Source organism: Pongo pygmaeus, chromosome 12 (assembly GCF_028885625.2).
Source record: "Pongo pygmaeus isolate AG05252 chromosome 12, NHGRI_mPonPyg2-v2.0_pri, whole genome shotgun sequence".
Classification (NCBI taxonomy): Eukaryota; Metazoa; Chordata; class Mammalia; order Primates; family Hominidae; genus Pongo; species Pongo pygmaeus.
In genome coordinates, this window is record NC_072385.2 from 110103968 (window position 1) to 110129578 (window position 25611).

At 37.6% G+C, this 25611-nt stretch overlaps 1 protein-coding gene across 2 annotated transcripts in view; it reads left to right on the forward strand.

Annotated features, from left to right (window-relative positions):
- ATAD2B (ATPase family AAA domain containing 2B) overlaps positions 1-25611 on the forward strand; it is a 174967-nt gene that overhangs the window by 74715 nt on the left and 74641 nt on the right. For both annotated transcript variants that reach the window (XM_054476527.2, XM_054476528.2), the window contains exons 14-15: positions 15297-15456; positions 20461-20551. In XM_054476527.2, coding sequence (XP_054332502.1) covers positions 15297-15456; positions 20461-20551 — 251 coding nt within the window. The remainder of the gene's footprint in view (positions 1-15296; positions 15457-20460; positions 20552-25611) is intronic.

A 25611-nucleotide genomic window follows, 5' to 3' on the forward strand; every position in this document is an offset into this window, starting at 1 on the left:
CGTTTTTCAGATTAAGATGGAAGCTTAGAAATTGATTGAAACTTTTCTTTTTTTCTAATATAGGCATTGACACCTGTAAATTTCCCTCTGAGCAATGCTTTAGCTACATCCCACAGTTTTTGACATGTATTCACTGTCATTCAGTTCAAAATAATTTCCAATTCCTCTTGTCATTTTTTCTTTGACACAGTCATTGTGTATTTAATTTAGATGTGTATTTAATTTACAAATAGCTGTGGTTATTTTTCCTGATTATTTTATTGTTATTTACTTCTAATTTAGTTTTATTGTGGTCTAGAGATCATAACTCTTAAAGTCTTTTTTTTTTTTTTTTTGAGAGGGAGTCTCGCTCCTGTTGCCTAGGCTGGAGTGCAGTGGCGCGATCTCCGCTCACTGCAAGCTCCACCTCTCGGGTTCAGGCCATTCTCCTGCCTCAGCCTCCTGAGTAGCTGGGACTACAGAGGCATGCCACCACACCCAGCTAATTTTTTTGTATTAAAGTCATTTTTAAATTTATTGCATTCTCCTTTATGTCCCAGTGTGTCCTGTGAATTTGTATTCTGCTATTTATGGTATATTGTTCTATAAATATAAAATAAGACAAGGCATTAATAGTGTTATGGAGACTCTTTTGTGGGGTTTTGTTTTTTTGAGACGGAGTCTCACTCTGTCACCCAGGCTGGAGTGCAGTGGCTCTGTCTGGCTCACTGCAACCTCCGCCTCCCAGGTTCAAGTGATTCTTCTGCCTCAACCTCCTGAGTAGCTGGGATTACAGGCATGCACCACCACGGCCAGCTAATTTTTGTATTTTTGTAGAGATGGGGTTTCACCATGTTGGCCAGGCTGATCTTGAACTCCTGACTTCAAGTGATCTGCCTGCTTCGACCTCCCAAAGTGCTGGGATTACAGGCGTGAGCCACTGTGCCTGGCCTCTTTTGTTTTCTTACAGATGTTTAGGTCTAATTCTATTGATTGCAGAGACAAATATGTTAAAATGTCCAGCTATGATGAATTCTTTGTCCCTTTAATTCTGCCAGTTTTTGTCTCACATATTTTGAAATTTTATATTAGTTTCATACACATTTATTGCATCTTTATGTTGATGTTGCTTTCTTATATTATGAAATGTCCATGTTTATCTCGTAATACACTTAATTTTGAAATCTATTTTTATCAGATAATAATTCACCTATTCTAGACTTCATGCTGTTTGTGTGGTATATTTTTTGCCATTAACTTGCTTTCAACCTGTGTTGTTCATAGACTATATAAAGTTGGGTCTTATTTTCTTAATTGCATTGTCTGTTAATTTTAATTTGACTGTTTAGTCAATGTTTAATGTAATTATTGATATATTTGAATTGGGGATCATTTCATTTCCATTTTCTATTTGTGTCTGCTGTTCTCTTCTTCTGTTTCTTTTTTGCCTTTTTAAAAAACACTTTGAAACTTTGAAAGTTTTTTTTTAGAGTCTCAATTTTGCTGTTGACTTTTAAAAAGAGCTTTATTGAGGTATAATTGACATAAAATATATACTATATATATGTATACAATATTGACATTGATAAAGAGTAAAACTTGGAAGGTTTTAACATACATATATACTTGTGAAGCCATAACTACAATCAAGACAATGAAAATACATTTCGTTCAAAATGGACACTTATACATTTAGTGTGATTATTGATATGGTTAGGTTTAAATTTATCATCTAGATGATTTTCTATTAGCCTATCTGTTTCTTGTTTCCCTTTTCCTATTGTTCCACCTTCATTTGGATTAGTTGAATATTTTTTATGATTCCAGTTTGTTTCCATTGCTGGCTTATTAGCCATTACTGTTTATTATTTTCATAGTAACTTTAGGGTTTATGGTATATGTCTTTAACTTGTAACCATCTACCTTCAATTGATGATAGGCCATTTCACACATAATATGGGAACCTTGAAATAGTATACTTACATTTTTCTTCTCCTGAGGTTTGTGCTATTGTCATACATTTTTTATTTTTTGAGACAGAGTCTCACTCTGTCACCCAGGCTGGAGTGCAGTGGCACAGTCTCAGCTCACTGCAACCTCTGCCTCCCGAGTTCAAGCAGTTCTCCTGCCTGAGCCTCCTGCGTAGCTGGAATTGCAGGTGCATGCCACCATGCCTGGCTAATTTTTGTATTTTTAATAGAGACACGGTCTTGAGCTCCTGACTGGCCTACCTTGATGGTCCTGATGCGCCTGCCTTGGCCTACCAAAGTGCTGGGATTATAGGTGTGAGCCATTGTGCCTGGCCTTATACATTTTATTTTTAAAACTTTAAAAACTTTTGAAGAAATGTAAATAAAAATATCTTAAATATTTTTTATACTTACCATTTCTGGTGCTCTCTATCCTTTTGTAGATGTTCATATTTCCAGTTAGTATCAGTTTCTTTATGCATACGTTTCTTACAGTGTGGGCCTGCAAGTGACAAGTTCTTTTGGCTTTTCCATATCTGAAAACACTTTTTTTTTTGTGGGATGAAGTCTCACTCTGTTGCCCAGGTCAGAGTGCAGTGGTGCGATCTCGGCTCACTGCAACCTCCACCTCCTGGGTTCAAGTGATTCTCCTGCCTCAGCCTCCCGAGTAGCTGGGGCTACAGGTGCTTGCCACCACGCCTGGTTAATTTTTGTATTTTTTTTTTTTAATAGAGATGAGGTTTTACCATATTAGCCAGGCGGATCTTGAACTCCTGACCTCGTGATCCACCCGCATCGGTCGCCCAAAGTGCTGGGATTACAGGCATGAGCCACCACACCTGGCTGAAAGCACATTTTTTTTTAAAAACAAAAACAGCTTTGTTTTTGAGACAGCGTCTCATTCCCTTCACCAAGGCTGTAGTGCAGTGGTGTGATCATGGCTCACTGCAGCCTCGACTGATCCTCCCACCTTAGCCTCCCAAATAGCTGGGGTCACAGGTGTGTGTGTCACTGTACCCACCTAACTTTTTTTTTTGAGATGGAGTCTTACTCTGTCGCCCAGGCTGGAGTGCAGTGGCGCAATCTCTGCTCACGGCAACCTCCGCCTCCCAGGTTCAAGTTTCTCCTGCCTCAGCCTCCAAAGTAGCTGGAACTACAGGCGTGTACCACCACGGCTGGCTAATTTTTTCATTTCTAGTAGAGACACGGTTTCACCATATTGGTCAGGCTGGTCTCGAACTCCTGACCTTGTGATCCGCCCGCCTTGGCCTCCCAATGTGCTGGGATTACAGGCTTGAGCCACTGCGCCCAGCCACTTTTTGAATTTTTAGTAGTGATAAAGTTTCACCATGTTGCCCAGGCTAGTCTCAAACTCCTGGGCTCAAGCGATCTGCCCGCCTCACCCTCCTGCGTCTGGCCAAAACAGCTTTATTGAGGTATATTTATGTGTCATAAAATCTGCTCATTTTAAGTGTATAGTTTAGTAATTTTTAGAGTACCTCAACAAAGTGGGACAACTATTGATATAAATCAATTTTAGAACATCTTTCTACCCCTAATAAGATCCAGCATGAGGTGGGGTGCAGTTACTCTTGCTTGTAATTCCAGCACTTTGAGAGGCCGAGGCAGGCAGATCGCTTGAGCCCAGGAATTTGAGACCAGCCTGGCCAACATAGTGAAACCCAGTCTCTACAAAAACTGCAAAAATTAGCTGGGTGTGGTGGTGCATGCCTGTGGTCTCAGCTACTCGGGAGGTTGAGGTGGGAGGATTGCTTGAGCCCGGGAGGTCGAGGCTGCAGTGTGGTTTGATTGTGCCACTGCACTCTAGCCTGGGTGAGAGAGTGAGACACTGTCTCAAAAAAAAAAAAAAATCCAGCATGCCCATTTACAGTAAATTCCTTTTCCTGCCCACAGCCAACCGCTAATCTAATCTCTGTATAGATTGGCCTTTTCTAGACATTTTGTATTATTAAAATCATATACTATGTGGTTTCTTGTGTCTGGCTTTTTTTTGCTAAGTATAATGGTTTTGAGGAACATCCATGATATAATATGGGTCAGTATTTTGTTCTTTTTTATTGCTGAACAGTATTCTTATTGTATGGCTATACAACACACTGGATGGACATTTAGGTTGTTTCCAGTTTGGGCTACTATGAATATTACTGTGAACGTTCAATGCAAGTGTTTGTGTAGAACATATATTTTTTATTGCTCTTGGGTAGAGATGAGTGAAACTGCTAGGCAGGATGGTAGTTATATGTTTAACTTTTTGAGAACTTAGCCTTTGTTTTTGAAGAGTATTTTCTCTGGGTATAAAATTTGAAGTTGACACTTTTTTCTTTTTCTTTCCGTACTTTAAAGATGTTGGTCTTCCTTCTTCTCATTTGTATTGCTTCAGTAATGAATTTTGCTTTTATTTCTATTTTTGTTTCTTTGTATGTAATGTATCTTTTTTCTGGCTATGTTTAGTTTTTTTTTCCTTCACTGGTTTTGTGCAATTTAATGATATATCTTGGTGGAGTTTTCTCCCCTTTTCTCATTCTTGGATTGAGCTTCTTGGGTGTGTTTTTCATCAGACTTGTAAAGTTTTTGGCCACTATTTCTTCATTATTTTTTCTGTCCTCCCCACCTCCTGTCTCCTCTTTCCTTTTGGGCCTCTAATTACACATATGTTAAGTTTCTTGATGTTATCCCATAGTTTGCTGAAACTTTGTTAATTTTGCTTTAAATTATCTTTTCTGTGTTTCATTTTGGTTAGTTTCTGTTGCTGTGACTTTTAGTTCACTTATCTTTTCTTTTGAAATGTCTAATCTGCTATTAATCCTATTCATTATGTTTTTGCCTCATGTTTTTGTTTTCATCTATACGTATACATATAGAACTTTTCAATATCTGGAATATAGTTATAATGCCTACTTTAATGTCTTTGGCAATTCTAATACTGTATTTCTGGGTTAGTTTTATTTTATTGATTTTTCTCATTACGGATTGTGTTTTCCTGTTTCATTGCATGCTTTGCAATATTTATTGGATGCCAGATGTAACTTTTACCTTATTGAGTGCTAGCTATGTTACTGTAAGTAGATATTCTTGAAGTGGTTTTGTTGTGTTTTGTTTTGTTTTTTTTCCTTTTGAGACACAGTTAATCAACTGGAAAACAGTTTGATTCTTTGGAATCTTGCTTTTAAGATTTGTCGGCTGGGCGCAGTGGCTCACACCAGTAATCCCAGCACTTTGGGAGGCCGAGGCATGTGTATCACCTGAGGTCAGGAGTTTGAGACCAGCCTGGCCAACATAGTGAAACCTTGCCTCTACGAAAAATACAAAAAATTAGCTGGGCATGGTGGCAGGTGCCTGTAATCCCAGCTACTTGGGAGGCTGAAGCAGGAGAATCACTTGAACCTGGGAAGTGGAGGTTGGGTGAGCTGAGATGACGCCACTGCACTCCAGCCTGGGTGACAGAGTGAGACTCTGTCTCAAAAAAACAAAAACAAAAAAAAAAGATTTGTGATATGGATCTTGAGTAGCCCTAAGTGTAGGACTAATTATTCCCTGCTACTGATGCAGTATCCTTTTGTGTATTCATGGGCAATGACCTTTGAATCATGAGGTTTACCAGTTTGGCGGGTGGGAACTGGCACTATTCCTGGCTCTCTGTGAGTGTAGAGTACTCTTATTTCTAGTTCTTCTGAGTGTTTTTTTCCCCAAGCCTTGGGTAGTTTCATCACATGTATGCAGTGATTGGTATTTAATTGAAGAGCTGAGGAGTTTTGTGCACATTTCCTGAGTTTTCTTTCTGTGGAGCAGTCTCCTCTGTGGTACTCTTTCCTGTAGACTCTAGTCGTCTTGGTCTCCCTGGAATCTCAACTCCGACTCTTCCACTTAGTGAGTTAGCTGGCCTCTGCCAGGATTCCATCTGCCTGCATCACAGCCTGTAATTGGAGAGCCATTAATTAGATTGTTGTTCCCACATTTTGTAATATTTGGGTTTTCTCTTGTGGCTTTCAATATCTTGCTCTGTATCTTTTACTTTCAACAGTTTAGCCATGACTTGCCTCTGTGTGGCTTTCTTTGTGTTTATTCTGATTTTGTGTCTACAAATTTGTCATTTTCAGTCTTTTTCTGTTTTCACCTTGGATAATTTTTGTCTGTCTTTAGTCAGTCTTCACTTGTTTTTGCTTTGTCATGTCCATTTGGTTATGTTCATCCAACACATTTTTTTATTTCAGAAATTGTATTTTTCAGTCCTGGGACTTACATTTGATTGTTTTTCATTGTTTCTGTTTTTCCAATGTGATTTTCATGCATTTAAGCATGTTTTATTTTATTTAATTGAGGTTCGTTACAATAGTTGCCTTAAAATTCTGTTATGTTAGCTTCAACATTTGGTTTATCTCATGTTAGACCCATTTGGTTTTCTTTTCTCTTGAGAATGTGTTCTTTTTATTGGTTCTTAATTTGTTGGGCAGTTTTGGATTGTGTCCTGGATATTATTATTGTTAGTTTTTGGAGACTCTGGATTCTGTTATTTTTATTTTATGAGCCACATTTCCTTTTTCTTAGGAGACAATTTTCTGAGTTAGGCTTAAAATGCATTCAGTTTCTTAACTGGGAGCTTTGATCTCCTTTCAGACCTTTTGTCTTTAGCTAGATCCTTTGAGTCTGCTCCTTGCTTTGTTGTTCAGGACCAGCTAGAGATCTGGGTAGACTGAGTTTGGGGTGTCCTTACTAGCTCTTGCCCTTTTGTGGTCCCCCTTATTCTTTAATAACTTCTTACCTTCTCTTTTCTAGACTCTTATGCTGAAAAGTTAATAAGGCACCCCCCCCAACCCCTGTTGCATATTCTCTCTCCCCCTCACTGCAGTTAGTCCCAGACTAAAAGCTAGAGAGAAGGAAACTTACTTTTTCTTCTCCAAGTGACCGTGAACTCCCACCGTGTTTCCATTCTCTGAGTGACCATGAACTCCCACCAGAACCGATCTGTCTCTGTTTACTCACCAGAAATGTCAGGTATATATTCATGTATTATAATGCATAGGCTTTGTAGTTGTTTTTTGAGGGGTGCTCTGATTGGGTCTTTATTATAACCTGCAAGTAGAACTCTTGGTTATCCAGTATACAGGTTTGAATTTCTAGAGTAATCATTAGTAAAGTAGAAACGTAATGTATAATTCCTAAATTATTAGTGGGGGAAAATAGAATAATTTTTAAAAGTCAATCCAAAAGCAATCAAGAAGAGAAGTGAGGAAAATCATATAACCAATGGGGAAAATAGCACAAAATATGATTATAGATTTAAACCCAAATATATCAATAATGACCTGAAATATAAGGGGAGTAAATGTTCTTGTTAAAAGACAAAGATTGTCAGATTGGCAAAAAAACAAAATATAATGATGTTTTGTTTATAAGTGAGACATCTACATGTAAGGATACAAAAAGGTTCAAAGTAAAATAGTGGAAAAAAATAGCACAGAAACAAATATTCATAGCAGCATTATTCACACTAGCCCAAAAGTAGAAATAACCCAAATATGCATCAACTGATGAATAGGTAAATGAAATGTGATATATCCATACAGTGAAATATTATTCAGCCTTAAAAAGGAATGAATTTCTGGATGGGTGTGGTGGCTCACGCTTGTAATTCCAGCAGTTTGGGAGGCCAAGGTGGGAGAATTGCTTGAGCCTAGGAGTTTGCGATCAGCCTGGGCAACATAACTAGATGCTGTGTCTACAGATAATAAAAAAATTAGCTGAGTGTTGTGGCCTGTGTATTTGATCCCACCTACTCAGGAGGCTGAGATGGGAGGATTGCTTGAGCCTAGGAGGTCAAGGCAGTAGTGTGTTGTGATAATACTACTGTACTCCAGCCTGGGCAACAAAGTGAGACCCCATCCCTCCACAAAGAAAAGAAAAGAAAAATGCTGACACATGCCACACCATGGATGAATCTTGAAGACATTATGCTATGTGGAATAAGCCAGACACAAAAGGCCACATATTGTATGATTCTGTTTATATGAAATGTCCACAATAGTTAAATCCATTAAATAGTGTAAAATTATATCATGTAAATACTAACAGTTGGTATTGCTATATTAATTTTAGACAAAATAAACCATAAGTCAGAAAGCATTACTGTGCATATAAAAAGGAAATCTTATAATGATAAAAGGTTCAGTTTACTAGAAGATATAACAATTAGGCTGGGCATGGTGGCTCATGCCTGTAATCCCAGCACTCTGGGAAGCTAAGGGTAGGAGGATCATTTGAGCCCAGGAATTCAAGACCAGCCTGGGCAACATAATGAGAACCCATCTGTACAAAAAAAAAAAAATAGCCATGCATCGTAGTGCATGCCTGTCCTATCACTGTCAGTGCCCTGCCTACTCCGGAGGCTGAAGTAGGAGGATTGCTTGAGCCTGGGTGGTCGAGGCTGCAGTGAACCATGATCGTGCCACTGCACTCCATCCTGGATGACAGAGTGAGACACTGTCTTAAAAGTAGCAATTTAAAATCTGCAATTCCTTAATAACCATAGTTCAACCTATGTAAAACAAAAATTGACAGAACTACGAGGTAGAAGAGTCAAATTGACCATAATTGTGGGAGAGATCCTGTACATCTCTCAGTAATTGATAGATGAGGCTGAGCAAAAAAATCATTTAATGCTCTGTAGATTAATTTGAACCACCACATTTCAGGAATCTGATCTAATGGGCGTACTTATCTAAGACAAATATAGAATGGACACTCTTTTCAAACATATACCATATTTATGAAAATTGATCATATAATGTGCCTTAAAGCACATTTTAACTAATTTTCTAAAGTTTGGTAAAACAGAAAAATAACAAAAAGCAGATAATTTTATGTTCATAATTAAGAACTATAGCTCTAAAGTCTAAATGACCTGTGTTGTAAAGACAAAAATCATAGCCAACAATATGTGAATGAAAAACAAAGATATAGTAGAAATCAAGAAGGCCAAAAGTTGGTTCTTTGAAAAATACTAATAAAGTTGGTTCTTTGAAAAAACTGACAAGCCTCTGGCATGCTTGGTCATGATAAGAAGAAGACAGATAAGCAATATTAGGAATGCAAAATGTAATGTTTTGGTTTTTTTAGACATCAAAGGTTAAGAGCATAAAGGCCTAAGCTTAAGAGGTGAAAGGAGAACTTTTAGAAAAAACATAGGGGAAAATCTCTGTGACTTGTGTGTCAATGTTTATAGCAGGTTTTTTGTAATACCCCAGAACTGAAAACAATCCAGGTGGCCATCAACATGTGAATGGATAAACAAATTGTGGCATATCTATATAATGGAATATTACTTAGCAATTAAAAAGAATAAACTATTATCAAACCAGTAACATGGATGAATCTCACAATATGCCAAATGCAAGAATCTAGGAATAAAAAGAGTACTTACTGTATGATCCCATGTATATAAAATTTTAAGTAATGCAAAGTAATCTGTAGTGACAGAATACAGATGAATGGTTCCCTAGGGGTTGGGTAAAGGAGGCCAAGGAGGGTCAGTATGGGTGGAGAACTAAGGAGTATGAGGAAGGACATAATAGATATGTTAACTTATTTTAGTTGTGGTGATGGTTTCACAGGGTATACATACTTCAAAACTTATCAAAATGTATACTTTAAATATGTGCAGGGTTTTGTATGTCAATTATACCTTCATAAAACTTGGTATGAGAAATTCATTGGAAACTAGTCTCACTAGTGAACATGTATATAAAAATCCTAAACAGTTTAGTAGAGCTTTACATCAGGAAGATATAAAAAGGATAATATATTATGACTAAATTGATTTTATTTCAGATATACAAGGTTTATTTAATATGAGGGAAGTCAGTTAATGTTAATTTATCACATTTTCATATTAGAGAAAAATCAAGATGCTCACCTCAATAGATGTGGAAGAAATGTTTAATAAAATTCAATATTTAGTCATAATAAAGTCTTCATCTTAGAGAACAAGGAATATAAAGTATTTCCTTAAAGGTAGCTGCAGAAAAACTTACAACAAACAGACTTAATGTTCAAACATGAAATGTTTCTTATAATATGGGGAATATGACAAGCATGTTTGTTTTGCTATGAACACTTCTGACCAATACTGTTCTATAGATCACAGTCAGTGTAGTCTGGCAAGACAAAGCTATACAAGATATGCATATTGAAGAGGAAAAAACAGTACTCTTATCATTTGTAGATGATGCAATTATGTATGTAGGAATTGCAAAGCAATCTGTAGATAGATGCTAAGAAGGTTAGACCAATCAATATAAACATAAATTTTGTATTTTTGTTGCTAGTAATTGTGTAAAAATGAAAAGTTACTGTTTGCAATCTCATTAGCAAGAAGTTTCTATGAGTAAGTCTAAGAAGTCTCATGTTACATTTATGCAGAAAATATTAAAACTTGACTGGCAAACATTAAAGATTAAATCAATGGAAAGAAATATTTTTCAATTATCTTTTCCTCTATAAGGTGGGAGCACTTGCTCTACTAGTTATTAAGGCCTCTTAGGGTTAAGAAAATTTGATATTGCAGAAGACTAGACAAATAGATGAATGGAACGGAGCCCAGAGCCATAAATAAGTACACACACATATGGATTCCTAATTTATGGTAAAAGAGGCAGTGCAGATGCTGTTGGGAAAAGATGACCTTTTCTATAAATAATGCTGGGAAAATTGGATATCTCTTTAGTGGGAAAAAAACCTGGAGTCCTCTACACACCATACAACACAATTCATTTCATTGGATTTTAGATCTGTATTGAAAGGTGAAACAACACTTTTAGAAGGTAATGTAGGAGAGAGAATTTGAGACAAGTAAGTAGGCCTTGAATATTGTGTCAAATAGTTTGGACTTTTAATTTCCCTACATAATAGGAGTTGCTAAAGGATTTTGATCCAAGGGTTGGCCATTCAGATTTTTTTTTTTTTTAAAGACAACTTTTGGTATAATTTAAGTTAGATTGTAATTCTGTTTCTGGCCATGTCTGAGACTTTATCGTCTGAAGACTTTTCAGTTACAAGACACTTAAAAATGCAGATAAATTCCAACAAACACTTGAAATGACAGTCTGTAATTGGAAGATACCAAGGAAAGATTGGAGATTAAATATGAATTTATATTTGAGGCTACTTGTACTCCCCACCCCCTTTATATCTTGAATGAGAAACCCAGGTCACTAATTTTTAGTTATTCATTTTGAAAAGAAGAATCACACATCCTTCCTTCACACATACACTGGGTATCTAGCATTTTGATTCCGCTTATAGATTTTGGAAACACAGCTAGAGCAGTGTGTTTGGGAAGGAGAATGATTTCTTTAACATGTTGAACATATTGGAGAAGTTATTTTAGGCAAGCGTTAGCAATAAGAGTAAAGGAATAGAAATGAGAGCAGTTGGAAAACACTAGAAAGAACATTGTTACTAGAACTACAGTTTCTGTTATAATTAGACATGAAACACTTATATTCAGAAATGTTTAAGTCATACTTTTTAAAAACTACTCTAAAATATGCAGAAAATAATCTTGAGTTGAACATAAAGTGGTAGCCATTCTAAAGAAATTGTCCAAAGGTGTAACGATAATATAAATCTAATATAATAGAAACTAAACGTCATATACATTTCCAGACATTTAAAACCCCCGTAGATTGCTATCTATTAAAAACAAACTACTGTATTTTTTCTTTTTAAGAAAAACAGCTTTATTGAGATACAGTTCACAGTGATGGCAGCGGCAGGCCATCTGGAGTGGCCACCGTCATCATGCCTGCTATACTGGGGAGGTGTAGCTGGGGCTGCACATTCCACGGAGCTGGTGGAAGCCGGGGACAAGTGGGAATCCCACCCCTTTTGAGTCAGTGGGATGGGAGCTCCCCGGGTGCAGCTGCAGTCGCCCAAGTTGTGGCTGTGGACCTGGACCTCCCTGTGCTCTTGCGGGGGCCTGGGTGCAGGCAGGGGTCCTGCCCTCCCGGGTGCAGCTACAGCTGCCCAAGTCATGGCTGTGGAGCCTGGCATTCCTGCACTCTGGGGGGCCTGGGAAGGCCTCCCCTCTCCCCACAGGCTCAGAGGTGTCTGCTTCCACTGCCTGGCCTCTCCCCACTCCTGCGCCCGCTCCGATCTTGGAGCAAGGTTGGGGCCAAGCCTGGGTGTTGTTGCAGCCTGGCTGGTTGTGCGCACTCTTGGGGTTAGTGCTACATGCCAACCCCCTGCTGCCTCAGCCCCCTCCAGACTTTGGGTGCCGATGAGCATGGGAGGGAAGCTGAGGGGGTGGCTGAGGGCAGCTTGGCACTGGCCTGCAGGTGCCCCTTGGCACCAACAGCTTGGGCACCATGAATGGCAGCAGGAGGCAGACAAAGCTCCTGGGCAGAAGGGGGTGGGTCCATGGTGAGACCCACCTTCAGGCTAGGGAGGGCCTGAAGGTTGGCCAGGCTGCCAGTCCCACAGACTGGAGTGGGAACTTGTGGTGCCTTTTCTGGGCCTGCCCATGGCCACCCCATGGACCAATTGGTGTGTACTTCCTGCCCTCTGAGTCCCATAAAAGCCCTGGCTCAGCCAGAGCTAAGTGGACATCAGGAGGACCAACTTCAGAGAGGAGCTACCCCCTCCAGGGCCACCTCTCTGCTGAGAGCTGCAGATGTCAGGATGACCAGCTGCAGAGAGGAGCTACCCACTCCAGGACCTCCTCTCTGCTGAGAGCTGAACACTCAACATGATGACCTGCCTGTAGAGAGGAGCTGCCCACTCCAGGATCTCCTCTGAGCTATTCTGTCACTCAATAAAGCTCCTCTTCACCTTGCTCACCCTCCATTTGTCTTCATACCTTGTTCTTCCTGGATGCAGGACAAGAACTCGGGACCTGTCAGATGGAAGGGCTGAAAGAGCTATAATACAAAGAGGGCTGAAACATGCCCCTTGCTTGCCATTTTGTGAGTGAAGAGGAGAGAAGAGCTGCAGCCCTTCAGGGAGCCCAGACCTGGGAGCTCCCCAAGCCAGGGCTGTGACTTTGGGGCCCTGCAGTTCCTGGAGTCTCCAAGCTTCCAGGCACCACCACGTTCCCCAGTGGCAGTCGTGGAAGCTGCTTGCAGTGTGCCTGGTCCAGCCACAGCCTCACAGAGAACCAGCACCTGTGCCAACACCTGGAGCTGTCCGCCCCGGTGCAGCAGCTGGCATGCCAGACTGTGCGCAGTGGCTGGACCTCACACTTGCTCACTCAAACACCCCTTGCTGCCCCATGCCTGGCTTGCCCCTGGCAGGCATGGGATACAAGCTGGTAGTGTGAGCCGAGCGCAGTCAGGTCGAGTGGGTGGAATGAGCCCAGCAGGTCTAAGCAAAACTGAGGCAGAGGCACTACCAGCCACAGAGGTTTCTAGTCAGAAAAGTGACCCTGACAAGGACCCCATAATAACAGCTGTACAGTTCACTCTTTTTTCTTTTTTTTTTTTTTTTTTGAGATGGAGTTTCGCTCTTGTCACCCAGTCTGGAGTACAATGGTGCGATTTCAGCTCACTGCAACCTCCACCTCCTGGGTTCAAGTGATTCTCCTGCCTCAGCCTCCCAAGTAGCTGGGATTACAGGCGCCTGTCACCGCGCCTAGCTCATTTTTGTTTTAGTAGAGATGGGGTTTCACTGTGTTGGCCAGGCTGGTCTCGAATTCCTGACCTCAGACGATCCACCCGCCTCAGCCTCCCAAAGTGCTGGAATTACAGGTGTGAGCCACCGTGCCCAGCTCAGTTCACTTATTTAAACTGCATGGTTCAGTGACTTTCAGTATATTTACAAAGTTGTGTAACCATCACTACAGTCAATTTTAGAACATTTTCATCACCCGAGAAACCTTAAACCCTTTAGCCATCACTCCCATCCTTCCCCTCATCCTTCCAAGCTCTAGGCAACTTCTAATGTACTTTCTTTTTCTATAGATTTGCCTGTTTGGGATATCTTATATAAATGGCATCATATAATATGTGGCCTTTTGTGTCTAGCTTCCTTAGCAAAGTGATTTCAAGATTCATCCATGTTGTTGTAGCTGTTGGTACTTCATTTATTTTTATTGAGGAATACTATTCCATTGTATGGATATACCACATTTATTCTATTTATTAGTTGATGGACATTTGGGTTTCTTCCGCTTTTTTGGCTATTATGAAAAGTGTTGCTGTGAACATTAGTGTAAAAGTTTTTTTGTGGACATTGCTGGATCATTTGGCAACTCTTACGTTTAACGGAGGAACTGCAATACTCTTTTTCCAAAGAGGAACATCACTTTACATTCCCACCAATCAGTCAGTGTATGAGTGTTCCAACTTCTCTACATCCTCATCAAAAGCTGTTAATTATCTGTCTGTCTGATTACAGTCATCCTGGTGGTTTTGAAGTGGCATCTCATTTGGTTTAATTTGCTTATGCTTAATGACTATTGATGTGGTTTTGTATATCATCTTTGGAGAAATGTCTATACAAATTTTTTGCCTAATTTTTTTTTTAGTATTTTTTGTTTTTGGAGATGGGGTCTCACTATGTTCCCCAGGCTGATCTCAAACTCCTGGGTTCAAGCAGTCTGCCCGCCTTGGCCTCCCAAAGTGCTGGGATTATAGGCATGCACCACCACGCCTGGCCCTTTTGCCTACTTTTAAATTTTATTATTTGTGTTTGTATTGTTTAATTGTTCAGTTGTAATTGTTCATTATATATATTATCAAATATATGATTTACAAATATTCTTAGGTTATATTTTTACTTTCCTGATAGTATCCTTTGAAGCAAAAAAGTTTTTAATTTTGATGAAGTCCATTTTTTTTGGTTGCCAAGGTTTAGGTGTCTACTATATTTTCTGAATGCCTTTGAAAATAATTTTTGTAAATCACTTGATCCTGCATTAAAATATAATCATGCTACAGTTATTTTGTTAGCATTAAAGACTGATAAGCCGGGTACCATGGCTCACGTCTGTAATCCCAGCACTTTGCGAGGCCAAGGCAGGTGGATTGCCTGAGGTCAGGAGTTCGAGACCAGCCTGACCAATATAGTGAAACCCCACTCTACTAAAAATACAAAAATTAGCTGGGCGTGGTGGCGTGTGCCTGTAGTGCCAGCTACTTGGGAGGCTGAGGCAGGAGAATTGCTTGAACCTGGGAGGTGGAGATTGCAGTGAGCCGAGATCGCACCACTGCCCTCCAGCATGGGCAACGGAGTGACACTCCATCTCAAAAAAAAAAAAAAATTGATAAAAGTTATTGTAAGCAGCAGTGTTTACAATTCTTTTCTTTTAAATTTTGCCTGAAAATTATTTTACAGCTCTATAGTATCAACCCTCCTTGCTCTTATGGATGGATTAGATAATAGGGGTGAAATTGTTGTTATTGGTGCTACAAACAGACTTGACTCTATAGATCCTGCACTCAGGAGACCTGGTCGTTTTGACAGAGAATTCCTCTTCAACCTGCCTGATCAAAAGGTAAGAGTTTTTGTTTTCAATATGTTAACATTTATATGTAATTCTACTACAAGTCATATGTTCTGAGGGTGATATTTTATGAATTTTCATTGTTCAGATTTTGTGCTTAAGGATATCTTAGCTAATACTTTAAAAACCTATGTAATTATGGAACAGTTTTTTTCTATTAACAATTATAAGAAAGTTTGTGATTTTTAGGCAGCAAGAGGAAAGTTCTTGATAGGTCACTGTAGATGCTTACTTGCGCTTTAGTTCTCCAGATTGTAGTAATTGTCCTGTATGGCAGTTTATGTGTCCCTAGTTAGCCAAAGTAACTTTATTCTCATAAAATAATGTTTTTATAGAGTATTAGTGGGTTTATGAATAAGGACCCAGTACCCGAATTTTCATAGAAATTGCTATATTTAATTAAAAGCAACAAACTTTATTCATTATGGTATAAAGTTTTTTTTAAAAGAATGTATTAATAATACAGGATAATGTTTATCATTGATTATGTAAATGTTAATCATTGATTATGTAAATGTTATATGATAGACAAAGTTTTTTTTTTCCCAATTCAGCTTGAAACTTTTAATATTATTCTTGGTTTGACTAGTATAATCTGACTGGCTTTTCATTAGAAACTCAAATTTGAGAGGAAGAGATACATGTAAAGGAGGTACTGTATGTGAATATGTATAGCTTTGTTTTTGGACCTCTATGTGAAATGCCTGGTTTATATACCTAGATGTGAAAGTCTTAAGTGATTCGGACTGTATGGAAGACCATAGAGAAACAAAGGCAATGGCTTCCCTGTGTAGAGCAGTTCATACCTCAGTTTGACATCAGTCTCCACAATCACCAGTAGTTGACTCAGATTTGGATTGACAATTCAATTTACAGGCTTTAAATTGGCACCAGGTTTATATAGCTTTGTCAGGACAGGAAACATAGCATATACAGCATTATTTTCATTGCCCAAGTGCAGCCTTCAGGAATGTATTAGTGCATATTGGTGTGTTTATTTGTAGCGGATAGGGCTGAAGTAGGTACAGTCTACTTCTGCATGGGGAAGCATCAGCTTTTCTGTTTGGGACATCTAATAACAGTCCAAGCACAGCTTTTATACTCTTCAGTACATGGGGAAATGTGCTTAGTTCTGAGACACAGCACAGGAAAGCCATTTCCTTGATTTCCCAAGTGTCTCCTGTACTATCTTAGCTAAGTAGGCCTCAGAGTCTATATGCCAATCACAGCCCTTACAGTCCAGGTTCAGCTCACACAAATCAAGGGTTTAACAGTAAACAAGGTTTAGAACAGCACGGTCTAATAGAATTTTCTGTGATGATGGAAATGTTCTATTTTGGCATTGTTCTTTGAGCAGCGTGCATTGTGGTAGACACTAGCCACATGTGGCTATTGAGCACTTAAAATGTGGCTAGTGTGACTAAAGAACTGCATTTTAAATTTTATTTACTCTTAGTTAATTTAAAATTTAAATAAAATGGCATTGTGTGGCTTATGGCTTACTATATTGCACAGCATGGATCTTGCATCGTTTTCCACGTTAACTTTCCCTTTCTAACATTTCGAGGAAACAGTTTTGTGAGACTGAAATCTAAGTCATTCTTCTCAAGCCTGGGTCTGTGGAAAGGCCTATGCTGGCTGTTTACCTTTTTCCTTTAGATAGTTTTTAAGGTCCAGAGACTAGATGAGATTACCAAGTCTTCTCTCTTACAGAGCAGTCAGTAAGGTAAGAGGAAAACTAAGAGAGTGGGGTGTTCTGGTAGCCAAGTGAAGAAAATGTATCAATGAGGAGGGTGTGATTAACCATGTCACATGTTGCTAAGTCCATTCAGCTAAGGACAGAAAATTGGTCATTGTATTTATCATTATGTAGGTCGTCAGTGAATCTGATGAAAACAGTTTCAGTTAGTAGTGGGTGCAAAAGCTTAATTGGAGTGTGTTAGTTCAAGAGAAAATGGGAAGGAATTGGAGGGAGTGAATATAGATACGTTTTAAAAAGAGTTTTTCTGCAAAGGGAGGCAAATAATTTAGGTGATATGATATTGAAGGAAGCAGGGGCAAGATAATGTGTTTCATTGTTTTCAAGATGGAAGAAATATCTAGTAGAAAAGGGAATTTTTATGTGAAATTGAGAGACGTCCTCAACAGGCAAAAAGTGAGGATTTAGCGTAAAAGTGGTGTGAATGACTTTAGATAGGAGCTGGCTAGTTCATCTGTGACAACAGAGAGAAGACAGAATATTGTTAGCACACATGCTGATGGGTGGACATCTTTGGTGATTAGGATGTGGGGAGTCTGTGGAAGTTTTTTTCTGATTGCTTCAGTTTTCTCAGTGAATTGGGAGGCACGGTCATCAGCGGAGTGTGAAGATGTGCTGTGAAATAGTCTGCTAGGAGAAAGGCATAATGAATGGCCTAGGGAAGTATTAAGGGTAGTAATAAGGACCCATTTGGGTCATTAATTTAAAGTGATACCAGTCAGTGTCTCAGTCCTGTGGTTTGGCCAATAGAATATCATGACTCTTGCTATTTGATTAAGTAAAAGATTAATCAAAGTAAATCTTGGTTTCAAATTTTAATAATTTTGTTAACTATTTGCATAAAATAGTACACACCTTCTATATGCAATAATGCTTTTTAATTTATTTTATTTTCCTTTATCATCATTTTTACGATTGTTATAAGTAATATATATTTGTATGTGTACTTGTGGATTCTGAAAAATGAGGGGCTTGAATTTGTCTTTGACGTTTAATAGTAGAGGAAGGTACTTTCTATTAGAGGAAGCCCTTTGACTTACTGTTCCGGTATGCCATATAGAGTAAAATACATAATGAACAGTTCTTGATTTCTATATTTAAATATTTTTTTCTTCATTCCATGTCTTGTTTTTAGTATGACAAAAGGAAGGTGACTTTGATTGGGTTATATAGGGAAAGAGCATTATTAGGGACCTGAAGATAACTTGCTAACCTTAGATAATTAATTTCATTACTTTAAACCTCTTTTGAGGGAAAGGAGAGGATAAGAATGGATCTCTTTTTGGGATATCTTCCAGCATAATTTTTTTTTTACATGTTCTTTATTTTTTAAGGGTCTTGTAATCACCCTTAGCAGCACAGTGCCTGTGCTGCTAATGAAGTTTGTATAGATTCTTAATGTCATCTTACAGAATATATATGCTGTTAGGTTGATATTTATTTTGGACCTTCTTTTTTTAGTATCTGTTCAAGCAGATACTTCAAGTTGGAAGAAAATAAGTGTCATATCATTGCTTTAACTTTCATAGCTGAATGCCTAACTTAGAACTTGGAATTGAAACTGTAGCTATTGATTCCAGATTTTGTCAACTTTTTGAGCAAGATTTATCTTGATGACTTTGAAGTTGTTCTGTTTTGTTGTTGGACCCCAAATTCCTCATCAAGCCAGTAAGGTGTTATCGTCTTGGTTATAATTTACTTTTTCATGTCTCAAGAAGCTTAGACAGCAGTTTTGAGGGAACAAGCATACTCAATTTTTAAAAAGTGTTGTAATTTTCTCCAACGAATGCAGATGTGAAAACAAAATTCTGATCTTACTGTTGGTGGTGGATAGTATCAGCTGACTATAGATTCTTATATGTTAGTGTTTTTTTAAGAAAACTATTTTAGGCTGGGCGCGGTGGCTCACGCCTGTAATCCCAGCACTTTGGGAGGCTGAGGTGGGCGGAACACTTGGGGTTGGGAGTTCAAGACCAGCCTGGCCAACATGGTGAAACTCCGTCTCTACTAAAAATACAAAAATTAGCCAGGTGTAGTGGTGGGTACCTGTAATCCCAGCTACTCAGGAGGCTGAGGCACGAGAATCACTTGAACCTAGGAGGCTGAGGTTGCAGTGAGTAAGATCACACCACTGTACTCCAGCCTGGGTGATAGAGCGAGACTCAGTCTCAAAAACAAAAAGACTATTTTAGAAAAATAAATTTCTGTTTGTTTTGGAAGCAAGACATTAAAATTTTGATTGTGCTATATGCAGTCAGATTTAAGCTAGAGAATGCTGAAATCAATGTAAAATTGTTTATAACACTTTGATCTTTCAATAAATTTAATTGATATTTATTGAAATACCTTGTATTAAATGCCAGAGCATCAACTAACTGACAGTAATATGCTTGATTTTTTTTTTCTCCCTTTGAGACAGGATCTCACTCTTATCACCCAGGCTGGAGTGCAGTGGCGTAATCACAGCACACTGCAGGCCTCGACCTCTCAGGCTCAAGTGATCCTCCCACCTCAGCTTCCTGAGTACCTGGGACCACAAGCGTGCACCACCATGCCCAATTAATTAAAAAACAATTTTTTTGTAGAGACAGGGTGTCACTATGTTGTCCGGGCTAGTCTTGAACTCCTGGACATAAGCGATCCTCCTACCTCAGCATCCCAAAGTGCTGGGATTGCAGGTGTGAGCCACCACAACTGGCATGCATGATATTTAGTTAAACTTGAATGCTTTCCAAATTAAAAACTTTTTTCAAGTTTAAGTTACTTGTTATTTTGCTCATTGTTGATCATAATACCACAAATTCTATGAAATGTAAAGTGTAAAGTTTGTTTAAAATTATGACTATAACTTTTATAACATGAAAGTTTTTTGTTCATATATTTTCAAATAGTAAAAGTGGTATGGTGGAAAAGTGAAATATAGTTTTGAATTCTAGTCCCAGATGAGTCACTTAGTTGTTATATGCTGCTAGTCAATTTTCTTCACTTCTCGCAACATTAAATGTCTTAGGTTGTGAAACACAGACAAGATATCTACTACATATCTCCCAGATTTATTGTTGGAATCAGAGTTGATGTAGATAGATGCTAAGGTGTTTAAATTTTTTAAAAATAAAAATTTTAATGAGATTGTTAGTCAAAATTTGTTCCACCTAACGTATTTGAGGGATTGATAATATTTTATCTGTACTTTTCTTCTTGGGCAAGATTTTATGTATCTGTGCTTTTCATCTTAGGCAAGAAAACACATCTTACAGATCCATACCAGGGACTGGAATCCAAAATTGTCAGATGCATTTTTAGGTGAATTGGCTGAAAAATGTGTTGGTGAGTGTTACTGTTTGAATTCTTTGATTGTCATTGTTTGTTTTGCTCAACCTCCCTTTCCCCTTATTTGGAATGTGAATGAGCATAGTTATGTTTTTGATTGTGTAATAGATTGTCTCTGCCTTTATGTTTTAAAGTTATTTTAACTGTTTCACTTAAAGTTTGAGTACTTCTACATTAGCATTTTAACTGCCATTAGGTGTTTAGTTAACAAAGCTCAATAATAACATGCCTTTCATTGAGTGCTGGGTATCCATAATATTAATACAGGGTCTCCTTTTGAATATCATTCCCTCTTAGAAATTTTACTAAGAAAAATAAGCTTAAACTTGAGAGAGAAAGGTCCATGTCAAAGCAGGACTGCAGCCTTTTACTTTTACTTTGCAGATTACACAACGGGCTTATTTTCATTCCTGTGGTCTAGAAAGAAGTTGAGGGGGAGAGGTCTTCAAAGAAAATAGTTAATGATATTTGGTAGTAGTTCCCCAAATATAAAACTTTCCAATATAACTTTAAATTTTTCACAGAGTGGAAGATCTCCCCACAGAGTGAATGAACACTACTGTCCTTCTAGGATGTGGTGAGAGTGTTTATCTGCACAGATGATCACACATAGGAGATGGAATTCAGGGTTTTGACTCTAATTAGGTCTGAAATAAAAAGGAATACAATGTTAGGCAGCTGAATATACACATAGGTATTTCTCCTTCATTCTTTCCCCCTCTTTTGTCTGTTTTCCTCTCATACTCTGAAAAATATAAATTAAAAAAAAAAAACCCAATCTTCATGAACTTTTTAAGCATTATGAAGAAATCCCCCAAATAAGTCCACTAACAACAACTTACTTGGGAAAACTTTAAAGTTACCAAAGCCAAAAAGATCAACTTAATTTAAAAAATCATTGTGATCCACCATCAAATAATTAAAACTTAAATAGAACATTAGTCCATTCAGTTAGCTACATCCAAATTATCCTCTTCATCCACAGGGACCTCCATCTCCGAAGCAGCATCCCTCAGCTTTTGAACCACAAAGACCTCGACATCTTCTGGTGAGGAGAAAACGTAAATCTCTCCAGCACTACTTCAGTTTAAGCTTTGCCTGGTATAAGACAGCATGCGCCAAACACATTCATGTAAATTTGGCTTGACCTTTGCAAAGCCTTGTGCTGCTTTATGGGAGAGGGTGGTATTTGGTATAAAATCCAGTCTTTTCCCTTTTTGAAAATAGACCCCTTTTATTTCTGATGATATTTTACTAGAGTTCAGATCAGACTGGGAAATCTTTGTAGATTTTTCTGTGAATTTGTCACAGAATGATCCTTAACTGAAATAAGCAGAAGTCAAGTTGTCAAATCATTTTGGAAATTCCCTAAGAGATAGGTATTCTAAATTACTTTCTATTATCTTGTCTACCATCTGAAATATTATATACTCTAGTGCAATTCTTCACCCCAAATATTAGAATCTTGGTTTCCTTTTGCATTTCCAAAGACAATACTTCTCATTTTTCCAAGTGATTTTTTTAGCTTTTAGGCAGTTTCTTAAGTTTTTAAATTTTCATGGTATAATTTGTTACAGGACTCATAAATTTCTCTTACCTTTTTTTCCTCCCCTCTGTGGGGTGGTGTGCAGACTCTGCTTATATACCATTTTCTTCCTGGACAGTGACATAAAAATCCATTATAATTAAATGACTTCTGTTTTTTGTTATGACATTCATTCCATCTGAGAAACCGGCTCACATTAAAAAAAAAAAATCAAATTCAGATTTTCAAACGGGCGTGAAATAGTAATTTTAAATCCATTACAAACTCACTAGTCTATGTATGCCAAACATGTTTTAACATGAATAGGTTCAGTTCATTGAAATTTATGCCTAATAGAGTATGTAGTCTTGATGAACAGCTGTGAAGATAGCTGACCTTTTGTTAGAGGTTGTGGATTTGGTAACTTTTACCTTGAAATTCCCAAGTTCTTAGAGGTTTTTGCATGCATATTCGGTGTGATTTTTGCATAGTGAAAAACTCAACATACATTGATACCAGGAACATTTGCATAAATAGTAGGAAACTTATGATTAATGAAACATTCAACTCTAATCATATTTTTCTATTCCATTTTCAATGAGAGGGCTAAAACAATGGAAGAGTCTCAATGAAGTGTCTATCTTGTGGGCCTTCATTATGTGTGATGCTGTACTTAAAACTTTATAAAATTTTGTTATTACCTTGTTTCTAGTCTAACCTCTTTAGTAGCTGTATTTTCAGTCTTTCAGAAAAATTTCTATCTTAATAGCAGTATTCAGGAATGCTCTTTATTTGATATCTAAATGTGTTCACAGAGTATTAGAATTGTAATGGTAGATTTAGTATGGTTATGAAAGGAATGTTTATAATTTCTTTAATATTAACTTTTAACTCCTAAAAGGCTGTAGTATATTTTCAGTATTACTAGAATGATCATATTATTTATTTTCTAAACAAGGACGCTTTGAGAGTGAAAAGATATGCTATTATGACAGGACAAGAGGCCTAACCAGCACATGTGGTTACCCTAAGTATAACCCATTTAGCCATGGTTATGATGCAATTTTAAAGTTTTAGAAGGAAGTATGTTAAATCAGTAGTTCTCAATTTTGTGTGTATCAGAATCACTTCTAAAGCTTTCTTGAAATGCACATATGATTTCAAGCCCCCAGAGATTCTGATTCATTGGGTTTATTGTGGGGCTTGGGAATCTGTTTTTTTTGTTTCAGTTTCAGTGTTTATTCAGATGGATAATCAAGGTGAGAACCACAGATATAAACTGGTAATTCTTACTTATAAGCGAATGTAAAAAAATTTCCTCCTTTATAAGTTTGTTGGTTATAATACTTAATGTGAAAATCTACTTCATTAAATGGGGTCTATTAATCATTTCTTTGTCTGGAATAAATGAGTAAATAATACATTGCTGTTATATATGTAATTAACATGTTATGGCAAACATAAATGTTATGGGAAACATTTACTACCTAAAATGCCTTCTAGTGGCTAATTATTTGTTTTGCCTTAATAGTTTCTGAGTTTTAATTTTTTTAAACTTAGGCTTTTGCACTTAAAATAGGACCATATAGTATGTTCATTATACTATATGAACATACTGTGTATATCCTTTTAAAGAAGAAATAGAAATGTGATTGTTTATATTGTTTGAAGACGGTAGTATAATCCTTATTTCCTCTGAAATGGAAGACATAATTCACATTCTATAATCATATCCTTAGATTACTTTGTTAACTGTTTATAACTTTGAGCTAATGTTCTATACATTATTGAATTAATGAAATGGGTATATATGCAAAAGGAAAAGATAATTTTTTTCCGGTTTTATTCTTTGAGAAATAGAAAATAAAATGAGACACTAGTGGTAAATTTGGTTATCTGAAGAATTATTTGTGAGACAGATCACTGTCATAGAACAATGTTAATGCGCAATCTGCTTATAGTCTTCTGAATTAAGTTCTTCTAGGTCATATTAAGTTTTTCCCTAACTTTGAATAAGTTTTTCTTTGTAATCACCATTTTTAGTTCAGTATTGAAGTGTTCTATAAGGTCATTGTGAGGTATAAAAAGATAAATAGGCCAGGTGTGATGGCTCATGCCTATAATACCAGCACTTTGGGAGGGTGAGGCAGGAGGATTGAGGCTAGGAGTTCGAGACCAGCCCGGACAAAGTGAGACCCCTATCTCTACAAAAAAAAAAAAAAAAAAAAATTAGCCTGATGTGGTGGCACACACTGTAGTCTCAGCTACTCAGCAGGCTGAGGCAGAAGGATTTCTTGAGCCCAGGAAGTCAAGGCTGCAGTGAGCCATGATCACCCACTGCACTTCAGCCTGGGCAACAGAGCGATATGCTGTCTCCCAAAAATAAAATAAAAATAAACCTGGTATTGTTTGTTGAAGCTTAGTTAGGGTCTAATATTCTATAACTATTGGAATGGTTCCCCCTACTGGCATAACTGATAATTGTGGCCAAATGCAAGTTTAATTGCCAACAGGAAAAACGATATGGCTAGTTTGAGCTTTTCTTCCTTTTTGTGACAAGGATGCAACAGAGCATGTGTTTTTGTATGTAGATGAATGAAATGACTTAAAAACAGTGGGGCTTGATCTGTTGTTTGATTGTATCATACATTAAACATGGGTAATAAATAATACCTCATGTTGGTATAACCCTTAGATTATCGGTCATTTTAAACTAAACAAAATTAATGTGGAAAATCAGTGGAAATATTTTTAATGTTCTTATTTACTTTAATATATTTGGAACTATCAGATGAATTACAATTTTAAATGATAATTATGGGAGTAACTGAATGTTAATAGTTGGTTGCACTCAGAGTTGGTAGTAGAATAGCTCTGTTTTTGAAGTTTCTGTTTATATAGTATTTTATATGTGTTTGGAAGTTAATATTGGAGAAAGTCATTTATAAGTGAGTATAATGTCATGAGGACTAATCTAATGATTGGGAGTATTGATGAAGGACTGAAATGAAAGTATTATTCTTTTAAAACTTTTTTCTAAAGAAAGTTGTACGTTGTAGGCCAGGTGTAGTGGCTCATGCCTGTAATCCCAGCACTTCAGGGTGCCGAGGTGGGTGGATCACTTGAGCCCAGGAGTTTGAGACCAGCCTAGGCAATATAGTGAGACCTCATCTCTACAAAAATAAATAAAAGAAAAGAAAAAAATTATGCGAGTGTGGTGGCACACGCCTGTAGTCCTAGCTACTCAGAAGGCTGAAGTGGGAGAACCACTTGAGGCTGGGAGGTAGAGGTTGCAGTGAGCCGGATTGTGCCACTGCACTCCAGCCTGGCTGGGCAACAGAGTGAGACCCCTGTCTCTTATTTATTTTTTTGATACACTGTCTCTTAAAAAAAAAAAGTTGTACCTTGTAATCAGTTAATCACATAATACATGGCTTTTGTTTTAAAGCTCATATCAAGGACATACTTAAGATACATTGCTTGTTTTGTTTTAATATTGTTAGCTTATGTTTTTGTTAATTAAAAATATTCA